General features: G+C 38.2%; 1 protein-coding gene and 1 pseudogene across 1 annotated transcript; both read left to right on the forward strand.

The window, feature by feature from the left end:
• The first annotated feature begins 520 nt into the window (after nt 1-520).
• Nucleotides 521-1,466, forward strand: LOC129627933 (olfactory receptor 8J3-like; annotated as a pseudogene).
• Nucleotides 1,467-12,156: 10,690 nt separating this feature from the next.
• On the forward strand, nt 12,157-13,110 carry LOC129628538 (olfactory receptor 8J3-like). The gene has a single exon (XM_055547994.1). The coding sequence runs from the start codon at nt 12,157-12,159 to the stop codon at nt 13,108-13,110; it is 954 nt and encodes a 317-aa protein (XP_055403969.1).
• Nucleotides 13,111-14,250: the final 1,140 nt, after the last annotated feature.

Consider the following 14,250-nt stretch of genomic DNA (forward strand, 5'->3'; position numbering starts at 1 on the left):
CCATGGAGTTTTCCAGGAAAGACTATTGGAACAGGTTGCCATTTCCTATTCCCAGGGATCTTCCCAACCCAAGGATAGAACCTCTGTCTCTCGCGTATCCTGCATTGGCAGGCAGATTTTTACCATTAAGCCACTTGAGAAATCTTGAATTTTTAGGGAACTTGCAGTTCCTCATGTCTTCCTCACACTCTGTACAAGAGGCATCAGATTGGAATCTCCATTCTATTTTTTAAGCTACTAAAACAGTCATAATTTAATAAGATTATGAGAAAATAAATTTTCAAAATATACATTACACTGGATCATCTGTTTAAACTTTGCCATACCTGTTACATCTCTTCAGTAAATGATTGCAAAGTTGGTTTACTAGACCTAGAGCTTTGAGTTTAATAACTGAGACCAATAGGAAATCTCGTCAAAGAATTGCTTTTGACATCTAATAACAGTCCTGGAAAATAATTCCATAAGGTTTCTGACTATTTCTTTTTTTCTTCAAACAGATGACTTTCCAAACTGTTACATGGCTCATGGAAATTTCACTCAGGTCACTGAGTTTATTCTCACAGGAGTCTCAGAACGTCCGGACCTCCAGATCCCACTCTTCTTTGTCTTCCTGGTCATCTATGGACTGACCGTGACAGGAAACCTAAGCATCATCACCCTCACCAGCATGGACTCTCAGCTTCAGACCCCCATGTATTTCTTCCTCAGGCACTTGGCTATCATCAATCTTGGCAATTCAACTGTCATTGCCCCTAAAATGCTAATCAATTTCTTAGTAAAGAAACAAACCACCTCCTACTATGAAAGTGCCACCCAACTGGGAGGGTTCTTGGTTTTCATTGTAGCTGAGGCACCTCAGCTACATCCTGTTAGCTGTGATGGCCTATGACCGCTATGTGGCCATTTGTAACCCCCTGCTCTACATGGTGGTGGTGTCTCAGAGGATCTGTCTTCTGCTAGTTTCCCTCACATACTTCTATAGCTTTTGTACATCAATTGTGACTTCATCATCTGTATTCTCTATGACTTATTGCTCTTCCAATGTAATCAATCACTTTTACTCTGATACCGTCCCTCTGTTAGCATTGTCTTGCTCTGATACTTCAGTTCCAGAAGCAGTAATATATATATCTGCATCTACAAATTTGGTGTTTTCCATAATTACTGTCGTAGCATCTTATCTCAACATTGTTCTGTCCATTCTAAAGATACGTTCATCAGAAGGAAGGAAAAGAGCCTTCTCCACATGTGCCTCACATATTACAGCAGTGTCAGTCTTCTATGGAACTCTACTTTGTATGTATTTGCAGCCTCAAACTAACCATTCTATGGGTGCTGATAAAATGGCTTCAATGTTCTATACACTGGTGATTCCCATGCTGAACCCCATGATCTACAGCCTGAGGGACAAGGACATGAAAGCTGCATTGAAGAGATTTATTAGAAATCCATGCTGTTTTTAAAGTCATTCTAGTTTTAAAACTCTGTAGAAAAATGAAGATAGGCTGCCATTGGTTGGAGAAAGCTGAGATTAGATGTCTGGATTATAGGTTCTCAAGTAATCCTGGAAATTAAATAGGATTCTGTTTCTAGGAAATGGTGATTTAAAAAATAAACTGACTCTCCTGGAATTCTCAGATAAATACAGAAATGAAGCATGTTCACTAACTTTGCTAAGTGTTCAGTTATCTAGATCGAAAGAAATGTTTCCAGGAGTCAGGAAAGATATGTTAAGAAATAAGTAAACTAGAACAAAGCAATATTATAAATAAAACAAGCAAGCTGATCTTTCTTATTATTTTGTTTCTTTTTCTTTTTATCCTGAATATGTATGGGTATAGTAGATAACTACATCTTGAAGAATTGTAATTAGAGATGGCTAAAATCCTTTTTACTCTTTCTAGCAAAATTATGCCAGTTATCTTTAAAGTAAAACTCCCTACTCTTTCTTAATATTGTTTGTTTGATAAAATATTTAGTAGGAGTGAATTTATATTCTGAATGTCAACCCAAATATCACTATTTTATTCTATTATTATACTTTATATATTTTGAATTTGTTATAAATGTATATAATGTATACATCAACATAAAAACATAGTCAATGTTCTAATATGCTCTCATTTTATTCATGAGCTTAGTGGATACCATTAAGATATTCCTTTCTCCTTACTGAGTATAGTCCTCTTTATCATGTTTAATATATGGACTTTATTGTGAGACAATGGACATTCAGTGAACAATCTTTTTCAGAGTTCTTTATACCATTACAAAAACAACTTGTTTTCCAAAAATATTCTGTTGTGTTTTCTGATAGTTTTTGATCAGTGAGCTTACACTAAAATCTGTTCTCCAACTGTGAATGGATAACGGTGACCAGACCATATCACAGACTTATTAAATCAGATAACCAAATAAAGATTATTAAAACCATATTTTAAGATAAGTTGAAAGGAGTTGAGGTTACAAAAATATTCAGAGATAAGATTGTAAAGACTCACATTAACATATAAGCTTTCAAATACAATTCACACTTTATTTTTAACGCAAAATAAAATGGGTTTTATGTCCAAATATCAGAAGTTTATGTTTTGAAAGGACTGAAAAGCAATTGGGAGGAAATGAAATCAGGAAAATAAGGGAACTTTGGATACACTTTATTTTTCATGAAGTGTTGTTGATTTACAATATTATATTAGTTTTAGATGTAGTTGAACATTACATATGTGAAATAAATAAATAAAACACACTAATGACTATAGCAAAATAGAAATAGATTCATAGGAACAAAGAGCAGACTAGTGGGGAAAGGGAAGAGGAGAGAGATAAGATATGTGCAGAGGAAGAGGCACAATCCACTGGGTGCAAAATTACTGAAAAATTGGCGAACAGAGAGGACATATATGTAATGAGTGTTTTCAGATATCTGACAATTGGCAGCACAGGACTGTGATGTCAGTAAAGGGTACAGTTAACTGTCCTTCACATGGGGTGATGGTGGGCATTAAGAGAACACAGTAGTCAGGTAAAGTTGAAGACACAGTCAGACCAAAAGGGCCGAGGTGCCTGGGATATGTGATTGGGAACTGGAGTGGAGACACCTAAGCAGACACAGTGACTACCCAGCAGCCTGAATTCTGCTTGAGAGGTCCAGTGACTTCTGAACCATACCTATTAAGATGAGATTCCATAAGGCCAGGTCAAGAACAGCTACCAGGGAGTGAGAAATGGCTGGAGGTCTGGATGATGAAGACTACCACTTCGCACAGGATTGAAATACATCACAATTCTGTCAAACTCTAGTGAGAAAACTCACTGAATGTCTAGGGCTCTGTCCAACTCAAACCTGAGCCATGCGGGTGGGGGGAAAGGTTGAAGACCCCAGACAAAGCTAAAAATGTGCACGAACATTATTATAACTACCCATGAGACAGAGTTTGACACAAACTTTGTTAATTTCCTGCAAAAATAAGTAACTACAAGAACAAATAAATTCAGCCCTCTTAAGAAGAATATAGCAATATTTAGATATCGTCACAGTATCCTATCACAATTTCCATTTTGACTCCAAAGTTCTCTAACACAGCACAATCCTTGAATTGATAACAGAGAGTGGTTTCTAGTTTTCCCTCTCGCTTCTCAGTCTTCAGAGTGTTAGTCTGTGTACCTTGAGATAGGACTTTATCAGCTTTATGGCCTCTTCTACCCACTCCATCTCCTGCATCCCAATCTGTTCTGTACATGAGAAGCTGTCTGAGGGGAGAAGATTTTTTTGCCCTCCCTGCTGCTGCTGCTGCTGCTAAGTCGCTTCAGTCGTGTCCAACTCTGTGTGACCCCATAGATGCCAGCCTACCAGGCTCCCCTGTCCCTTGGATTCTCCAGGCAAGAACACTGGAGTGGGCTGCCATTTCCTTCTCCAATGCATGAAAGTGAAAAGTGAAAGTGAAGCCGCTCAGTCGTGTCCGACTCTTCGCAACCGCATGAACTGCAGCCTGCCAGGCTCCTCCATCCATGGGATTTTCCAGGCAAGAGTACTGGAGTGGGTTGCCATTGCCTTCTCCGTCCCTACTGGTGCATTTTTTTACTTTGTATCACTGAAGGATTTTGAGCCAAAGAACTAAACAGAGACATCAAAATAATAAAACCTCTGTGTGTTTATTGGCCATCTGGATGTCTTCTTTGGACAAATCTCTGTTTAGGTCTTCTGCTCATTTTCTTGATTAGGTTGTTGTTTTCCTAATATTGAGCTATACCAGCTGCTTATATATTTTGGAGATTAATACTTTGTCAGTTGTTTCATTTGGAACTATTTTGTCCCATTCTGAGGATTGTCTTTTTATCTTGTTTATTGTTTTCTTTGCTGTGCAAAACTTTTAAGTTTAAATAGGTTCCATTTGTATATTTTTGTTTTTATTTCCAATACTCTCGTAGGTGGGTCAAAGAGGACCTTGCTGTAACTTATATCAAAGAGTGTTCTGTCTATATTTCCTTTCAAAATGTTATAGCTTCTGGTCTTATATTTAGTTTAGTTTTGTTTTTTAATTCACTTTGAGTTTATCTTTGTGTATGGTGGGAGGAACTGTTCTAATTTCATTCTTTTACACATACTTGTCCAATTTTCCCAGCACCACATATTGAAGAAACTATCTTTTCTCCATTGTATATCATTGCTTTCTTTGTCAAAAATGAGATGTCCATAGGTGTGCAGGTTTATCTCTGGACTTTCTATCTTATCCCATTGGTCTATATTTCTGTTTTTGTACCAACCCCCCCAAAAATGGGCAGAAGACCTAAGTAGACAGTTCTTCAAAGAAGATATACAGATTACAAATAAACACATAAAAAAATGCTTAGCATTGCTTATTGCTAGAGAAATGTAAATCAAAACCACAATGAGGTATCACCTCACACAGGTCACCAATGGTCATCATCAAAAAATCTACAAACAATAAATGCTGGAGAGAATGTGGGAGAAAAGGGAATCCTATTGCACTGTTGGTGGGAATGTAAATTTATACAGCCACCATGGAGAACAGTATGGAGACTCCTTAAAAACACTAGGCATAAAACTACCATATGACCCAGTGATCCCACTACTGGGCATATACCCTGAGAAAACCATAATTGGAAAAGACACATGTGCCCCAATGTTCATAGTGGCATTATGTACAATAGCTACAATGTTGAAGCAGCTTAGATGTCCACTGACAGATGAATGGATAAAAAAAAGTCATACAAATATACAATGGATATTCAGTTCAGTTCAGTCGCTCAGTCATGTCCGATTCTTTGCGACCTCAGGAATCGCAGTACACAAGGCCTCCATGTCCATCACCAAATCCTGGAGTTCACCCAGACTCACGTCCATAGAGTCAGTGATGCTATCAAGCCATCTCATCCTCTGTCATCCCCTTCTCCTCCTGCCCCCAACCCCTCTAAGCATCAGAGTCTTTTCCAATGAGTCAACTCTTCGCATGAGGTGGCCAAAGTACTGGAGTTTCAGCTTTACCATCAGTCCTTCCAAAGAAACCCCGGGACTGATCTCCTTTAGAATGGACTGGTTGGATATCCTTGCAGTCCAAGGGACTCTCAAGAGTCTTCTCCAACCACAGTTCAAAGGCATCAATTCTTCAGCGCTCAGCCTTCTTCACAGTCCAACTCTCACATCCATACATGACCACAGGAAAAACCAAAGCCTTGACTAGACAAACCTTTGTTGGCAAAGTAATGTCTCTGCTTTTGAATATGCTATCTAGTTTGGTCATAACTTTCCTTCCAAGGAGTAAGTGTCTTTTAATTTCGTGGCTGCAATCACCATCTGCAGTGATTTTGGAGCCCAGAAAAATAAAGTCTGACACTGTTTCCACTGTTTCCCCATCTATTTCCCATGAAGTGATGGGACCAGATGCCATGATCTTCGTTTTCTGAAATTGAGCTTTAAGCCAACTTTTTCACTCTCCTCTTTCACTTTCATCAAGAGGCTGTCGAGTTCCTCTTCACTTTCTGCCCTAAGGGTGGTGTCATCTGCATATTTGAGGTTATTGATATTTCTCCCAGCAATCTTGATTCCAGCTTGTGTTTCTTCCAGTCCAGTGTTTCTCATGATGTACTCTGCATAGAAGTTAAATAAGCAGGGTGACAATATACAGCCTTGATGTACTCCTTTTCCTATTTGGAACCAGTCTGTTGTTCCATGTCCAGTTCTAACTGTTGCTTCCTGACCTGCATACAGATTTCTCAAGAGGCAGATCAGGTGGTCTGATATTCCCATCTCTTTCAGAATTTTCCACAGTTTATTGTGATCCACACACTCAAAGTCTTTGGTATAGTCAATACAGCAGAAATAGATGTTTTTCTGGAACTTCTTGCTTTTTCCATGATCCAGCAGATGTTGGCAATTTGATCTCTGGTTCCTCTGCCTTTTCTAAAACCAGCTTGAACATCAGGAAGTTCATGGTTCACATATCGCTGAAGCCTGGCTTGGAGAATTTTGAACATTACTTTACCAGCATGTGAGATGAGTGCAATTGTGCAGTAGTTTGAGCATTCTTTGGCATTGCCTTTCTTTGGGATTGGAATGAAAACTGACCTTTTCCAGGCCTGTGGACACTGCTGAGTTTTCCAAATTTGCTGGCATATTGAGTGTAGCACTTTCACAGCATCATCTTTCAGGATTTGGAATAGCTCAACTGGAATTCCATCACATCCACTAGCTTTGTTCATAGTGATGCTTTCTAAGGCCCACTTGACTTCACATTCCAGGATGTCTGGCTCTAGGTCAGTGATCACACCATCGTGATTATCTGGGTTATGAAGAACTTTTTTGTACAGTTCCTCTGTGTATTCTTGCCATCTCTTCTTAATATCTTCTGCTTCTGTTAGGTCCATACCATTTCTGTCCTTTATTGAGCCCATCTTTGCATGAAATGTTCCCTTGGTATCTCTAATTTTCTTGAAGAGATCTCTAGTCACCAGATGGTCTACACCGAAATCAGATTGATTATATTCTTTGCAGCCAAAGATGGAGAAGCTCTATACAGTCAACAAAAACAAGACCAGGAGCTGACTGTGGCTCAGACCATGAACTCCTTATTGCCAAATTCAGACTGAAATTGAAGAAAGTAGGGAAAACCACTAGACCATTCAGGTATGACCTAAATCAAATCCCTTATGATTATACAGTGGAAGTGGGAAATAGATTTAAGGGCCTAGATCTGATAGATAGAGTGCCTGATGAACTATGGAATAAGGTCCGTGACATTGTACAGGAGACAGGGATCAAGACCATCCCCATGGAAAAGAAATGCAAAAAAGCAAAATGGCTGTCTGGGGAGGCCTTACAAATAGCTGTGAAAAGAAGAGAAGCAAAAAGCAAAGGAGAAAAGGAAAGATATAAGCATCTGAATGCAGAGTTTTGAAGAATAGCAAGAAGAGATAAGAAAGCCTTCTTCAGCGATCAATGCAAAGAAATAGAGGAAAACAACAGAATGGGAAAGACTAGAGATCTCTTAAAGAAAATTAGAGATACCAAGGGAACATTTCATGCAAATATGGGCTCGATAAAGGACAGAAATGGTATTACTCAGCCTCAAAAAGAATGGATTTAACTCCATTCTAGGGATGTGGATGAAATTACAGCCTGTTATATAGAGTGAAGTAAGTAATAAAGAGAAAAACAAATGTTGAATGTTAACATACACACACACACACACACACATACATATATATATAGAGAGAGAGTGAATCTAGAAAAAAATGGTATTGATGAATCTATTTGCAGAAAAGGAATGGAAACTCAGATATAGAGAATGGACTTGTGGATACAGTGGAGGAAAAGGAGAACAGGATGAATGGAGAAAGTAGCACTGATGTATATACACCACCACATGTAAAACAGATAGCTGGTGAGAAGTTGCTATATAACACAGGAACCCAGACTAGCACTCTGTCATGACCTAGAGGGGTGGAATAGGTGGAGGGGAGGGAAACCTCAGCGGGATGTGATACATGTATAATTATGGCTGATTTGCATTGCTATATGGCAGAAAATAACAAAACACTGTAAAGCAAATTTCCCTCAATATGAAATAAATTAAGAAAACTTCTAGAAGAAAATCTCCAAAAGCAGTTTCATATAACACACTTATAAAAAGTCCAAAAAATCAATAAAAGATTGATTAAAATGGACAAAATTTAGACACTTTAAAATGTATATATATATATATATATGAATGACCAGCAAATACATTGACAAATGTCCAATATCATTAGTCATTAAGTAAACGAAAATTAAACTCACAATGAGATAATTTCATCTCTATTTCCATTTATAAGCAGATTCATTTTGATATATGGCAAAACCAATACAATATTGTAAAGTTAAAATAAAATAAAGTAAAAAAAATCCTACCCAATGATGATGATTTGCTTACAATTTTATCATAACTTCTGAAACAGTTGTAGTTTTACTGTGAGAAAGCACATCCATCTTTTTCATTGTTACTGTAATAGCTGTCTTTAAGTAAGTGTCTCCCTGGAACTGTACAGATAAATTATACTGTCTTCTGCCTTTCCTTAAATTTTTCCTTACAATTTTTCACTAGGGAATATGCAGGTTATCCTAGGTAATTTGAAGACATCACATGCAATTAAAAAAAAAAAAACATATAATTTGGGGAGAATCATCTGAATAAATTTCATACTACTTCCTCAGGGAACATCACAAGGAGAGAGGGAACATATAAATTGCCCCTACCCAAAGACAAGTCAGAGTAATTTGAGAGCAGAAATTCGAATTCTTCATTAAAGGTGAGTAAATAGGAATTGTAGATATTGCTTAACACCACGGTTTTGGTAATTTCACTTAATTCTTAACTATGGATACTCTTTCAGTCACTGACAGCTTATTCTTTACATCACAAAAATTTCATTATCTCTTTTGTTAACTGGTTTCCCTGGAAAAGCATGGCAGTTTTAGGACATAAATCCTATGAATTGACTAGAGGTCATATATTCATTTGGTTTGTGAAAATGAAAATTGGTAGTTGGATATTGCAAGTGAAGAAGTAATTAGGAATATCTGAAAATCATCAGCAAATTAATCTGTTAAAATTAGTAAAGTTAAGATTTCCAGATAAAATACAGGATGTTCAGTTGAATTTAAATTTCAGGTAAATAGTAACTATGTTTTAATATCTGGCTCATTTGGAGAAGGAAATGGCAACCCACTCCAGTATTCTTGCCTGAAGAATCCCAAGGACAGGGGAGCCTTGTGAGATGCTATCTATGTGGTCACACAGAGTTGGACATGACTGAAGTGACTTAGCAGCAGCAGAATGTAATATTTGACTTTTTTTCTATAAATATACCCAACACAGGTCTTCCCTGGTGCATCAGTGGTAAAGAATTCCCCTCCAATGCAGGAGACTTAGATTCAATCCCCGGTCCAGGAAGATCCCGTGGAGAAGGAAATGGCAACCCTCTCCAGTATTATTTCCTGGAAAATCCCATGGATGGAGGAGCTTGATGGTCTACAACCCATGGGGTTGCCAGGGGTTGAATGTGACTTAGCAACTGAACAACAACAAAAACAAATACCCAGTTCAATCTTAGAAAAATAATATTTTAAGACACGTGTTACTCATGAATCATTTTATGAACTGAATAATTTTACTACATTATTCCTTATATATGTGAATAAACTCCCATGCTTAAATTGAGAGACGTTTTAGTTGTTTTCCCTACTGATTGCTTATGCTTATGTTTGTTCATTTGTTTGTTTCTTTTCAGACAAATATTTACAAACTGAGTGAATAGACTGGCAAATGAATAGAATTAAAAAAATGTTATGGAGTTTTTTTAAGAGTTATGGAGAAAGCTATGAACCTCAAATAATTCCTGCTATCACCAAGTCTGAAGATTGAAAAGTCAGTCATCCCATTGCATAATTTTGTACTCTGTGATTTAACGTCTAAGTCATGTCTGACTCTTGCGAACCCATGGACTGCAGCCCACCAGGCTCCTCTGTCCATGGGATTCTCCTCTAATAGCCCTAAATGAAAGTATATAAAATGTTTCATCAGGATATTAGAAAATGACCAGAGGTATCATTTCCCAAATTAGCAGAATGGGTAGGGTTTCACTTTCTCTTAAACATCCTGATAGCAATTCCTTTTGATAAATACCTGTAAGTTGTAAGCTGGACCATATAGAGAGCTGCTAATCAACAAGTATAAGTTTCAGTTACATGAGGTGAATAAGATCTAGAGATCTGCTGCACAGCATTGTGTCTGTAATTAACAATACTGTTCTGTTCAGCCATAAATCTCTTAACAGGGCAGATTTCAAGTTATGTATTCTTACCACATTGTTTAAAATAAAAATTTAAAAGAATGGGCAAGGTGCAAGGATCTGGAAATGTAGAAGAATGTAATAACTGACACTGAAAATGAAGACATGTCTAATAAACATAAGGATGATTCTTAGTAGAAATGAAGACTTCAAAGTGGTAAAACTGATACTATAAATCTGAATTTCATTGCTTAATCCAATGTGTTTCTCTTTCTATTAAAAAAAAAAAAAATGATAGCAAGCCATGTTACCCCTGTAAATCAGAGTGGGACTCAGTAGAGAAACAGCTGCTGCTGCTGCTGCTGCTGCTAAGTCGCTTCAGTCGTGTCCGACTCTGTGCGACCCCATAGATGGTAGCCCACCAGGCTCCCCCGTCCTGGGATTCTCCAGGCAAGAACACTGGAGTGGGTTGCCATTTCCTTCTCCAATGCATGAAAGTGAGAAGTGAAAGTGAAGTCGCTCAGTCGTGTCCGACTCTTACCGACCCCATGGACTGCAGCCCACCAGGCTCCTCTGTCCATGGGATTTTCCAGGCAAGAGTACTGGAGTGGGGTGCCATTGCCTTCTCCAGGGAAACAGCAGACAACACCATCTAGAAAGAAGAAATAGAATTGGCTCAGCAATCTCCAGCACTGTCTTTCCTTCTCAACTCCACTCCTTGGATCAGACTAGATTTCTGGTTTGTTAAGTCAGAACCTCTGTAGTATCTTAAAGAGAAAAGAAAATCTAAGGGGAAAAAATGTTTATTTTCTAGATTGCTTGTCTTCGCTCAACTGGTATCTTTGAATATCAGTAGGGAAACAGAGGGACTAGGGTTGAGTGTATGTCTGGTGAAACAATATGACTAGAAAAGTGATACAGACCTGAGTGTGGAATGCATTGAATATGAGGCCAAGGCTTTTTCAATTATTCTAAAAGATATCTCAGATTACATGTTTGATTAATCAGAAAGTTTTAATGACTCCTACTTACTTATCAACAAATCTTAGAGAATGGTAGCCTGAAGAAGAGAAGGATACAGCAGTCCATGACAGTGTTAATGACAGCTTGACCTAAGGAAGTAGGAGAGGGGGTGCTTAAGATGGCAAAGAAATATGGAAATTGGCAGAAAATACAACATAGAGCTTTAAAAGAAACTTAGAGGAAAAATATAATGTCTGTGATTTAACTCATTGCTTTTCAACATTTACTTTTGCAATTTAAGAAGAGTATATAACCAGCCTGCGTGTGCTCAGTCACTCACTCATGTCCGACTTTGTGCCACGCCATGGACTGTAGACTGCCAGGCTCCTCTCTCCAGGCGAGAATACTGGAGCAGGTAGCCATTCCCTCCTCCAGGTGATTTTCCTGATCCAGGGGTTGAACCCATGTCTCCTGCATTGGCAGATAGACTGTACTATTTCACCCCCTGGGAAGTTATAAACCATCAGGACACTTGATTTTAGCAGAAGTAAGGGAACTGATGGGCTTCGCTGGTGGCTCAAATGGTAAAGAATCTGTCAGCAATGCGGGAGACCTGAGTTCAATCCGTGGGTTGGGAAGATCTCCTGGAGAAGGCAACAGCTACCCACTCAAGTATTCTGACCTGGTAAATTCCATGGACTGTAAGGTACATGGGGTCACAAAGAGTCAGACATGACTGAGTGACTTTCACTTACTCAAGGGAATGGATATATTTTCAAAGTATGATTCCAGGAAATCTTACCCCAGAAATTGCCCTTGCCATATAGCAACAGTTCTGGAAATTTTTAAAAACTGTAACCACTTCTCCTTTCTTTCCCAGATGACTTTCTACACTCTTACATGGCTAATGGAAATTTCACCCGAGTCACTGAGTTTATTCTCACAGGAGTCTCAGAACATCCAGACCTCCAGATCCCACTCTTCTTTGTCTTCCTGGTCATCTATGGACTGACCGTGACAGGGAACCTAAGCATCATCACCCTCACCAGTGTGGACTCGCGGCTTCAGACCCCCATGTATTTCTTCCTCAGGCACTTGGCTATCATCAATCTTGGCAATTCAACTGTCATTGCCCCTAAAATGCTGATCAACTTTTTAGTAAAGAAACACACTACCTCCTACTATGAATGTGCCACCCAACTGGGAGGGTTCTTGGTTTTCATTGTAGCTGAGGTGCTCCTGTTAGCTGTGATGGCCTATGACCGCTATGTGGCCATTTGTAACCCCCTGCTCTACATGGCGGTTGTATCTCGGCGGATCTGCTTTCTGCTAGTTTCCCTCACATACCTCTATAGCTTTTCCACAGCTATTGTGGCCTCATCTTCTGTATTCTCTGTGACTTATTGCTCTTGCAATATCATCAATCATTTTTATTGTGATATCACCCCTCTGCTAGCATTGTCCTGCTCTGATACTTCCTTTCCAGAAACATTTGTGTTTATATCTGCAGCTACAAATCTGGTGTTTTCCATAATTATAGTTCTTGTATCTTATTTCAACATTGTTTTGTCCATTCTCAAAATACGTTCATCAAAAGGAAGGAAAAAAGCCTTTTCCACCTGTGCATCACATATGATGGCAGTATCTGTCTTCTATGGCACAATGATATTCATGTATGCGCAGCCTCAAACTAACCATTCTATGGATACTGATAAAGTGGCCTCCGTGTTTTATACTCTGGTGATCCCCATGCTGAACCCCATGATCTACAGCCTGAGGAACAAGGACGTGAAGGCCGCCTTAAAGAGATTTCTGACAAATTCATGCTGTTCTTTTAAGCTGATGAAATTTTAGAAATCTGTAAATAAATAGAGTTAAGACAAACTGCCATTGTGTCAGAAAAAGCAATGGTTAGATGACTGATTAATAGGTATGCAGCCTACTCTGAGAATTAAAAGGTGCTAGAATTTGGGAGGCACTGATTTAAAAAATAATCTGAAGCTCTTGGATGTATGAATTTAATACAGAAACAAAGCAGTATTCACTGATTTTCTCAAGGATTATACAAACATCTACATTGAAATAAATATTTCCAAGAGTCAGGAGATATGAATTTGAAAATTTTAAATAAGTCAAAAGAGAAGAAGGAAAATAATAGCTGAGGGAAGTAAGTGGATTTTTCTCATTCTTTGGCTTTTTTTAACTTTCTGTGCATGTAGCAGATCACTGCATCTGGAATTGCAGATGGCCTAAATCCTTTTCATCACTAAATAGCAAAATTAAACTGACAAATTTATTTAAAACAATCCTTAACTCTTTCTTAGTATGGTTTGAAGGAAAAGCTACACACTCCTCATACATTTGTATTTTGAATGATAACCAAAATGCAGTTGAAATTATTTTTATGGCAATTAATACAATTTATACAACTTATTAATGAAGAACACAAGGCATCATCACTGATGGCTTTCACTCTGAGTACTACTGTATGATAATTGTAGTGGAGTTTATAAGAATTTTCCTTCTCCTTACCCTAAGTGTAAGTTTTCTGTAGTATGTTTAATAAATGTACTGTGTTTTGATGTAAGTAAGCATTCAATGAATTATGTTTTTGAAAGTCCCTCGCATCATTAAGAAAAAAAATTTAATTGTTTTTGTAATTTTTTGATTTCTGAGTTTTTTTTAAATTTTATTTTATTTTTAAACTTTACAATATTGTATTAGATTTGCCAAACATCGAAATGAATCCACCACAGGTATTCCCGTGCTCCCCATCCTGAACCCTCCTCCCTCCTCCCTCCCCATACCATCCCTCTGGGTCGTCCCAGTGCACCAGCCCCAAGCATCCGGTATCGTGCATCGAACCTGGACTGGCGACTCGTTTCACACATGATGTTATACATGTTCAAATGCCATTCTCCCAAATCTCCCCACCCTCTCCCTCTCCCACAGAGTCCATAAGACTGATCTATACATCAGTGTCTCTTTTGCTGT

Source organism: Bubalus kerabau, chromosome 15, assembly GCF_029407905.1.
Source record: "Bubalus kerabau isolate K-KA32 ecotype Philippines breed swamp buffalo chromosome 15, PCC_UOA_SB_1v2, whole genome shotgun sequence".
In the NCBI taxonomy this organism is placed as follows: domain Eukaryota; kingdom Metazoa; phylum Chordata; class Mammalia; order Artiodactyla; family Bovidae; genus Bubalus; species Bubalus kerabau.

Bases quoted from the DNA above. Each gene is read 5' to 3' on its own strand.
- LOC129628538 (XM_055547994.1), top strand. From the start codon at position 12,157: ATGGCTAATGGAAATTTCACCCGAGTCACTGAGTTTATTCTCACAGGA.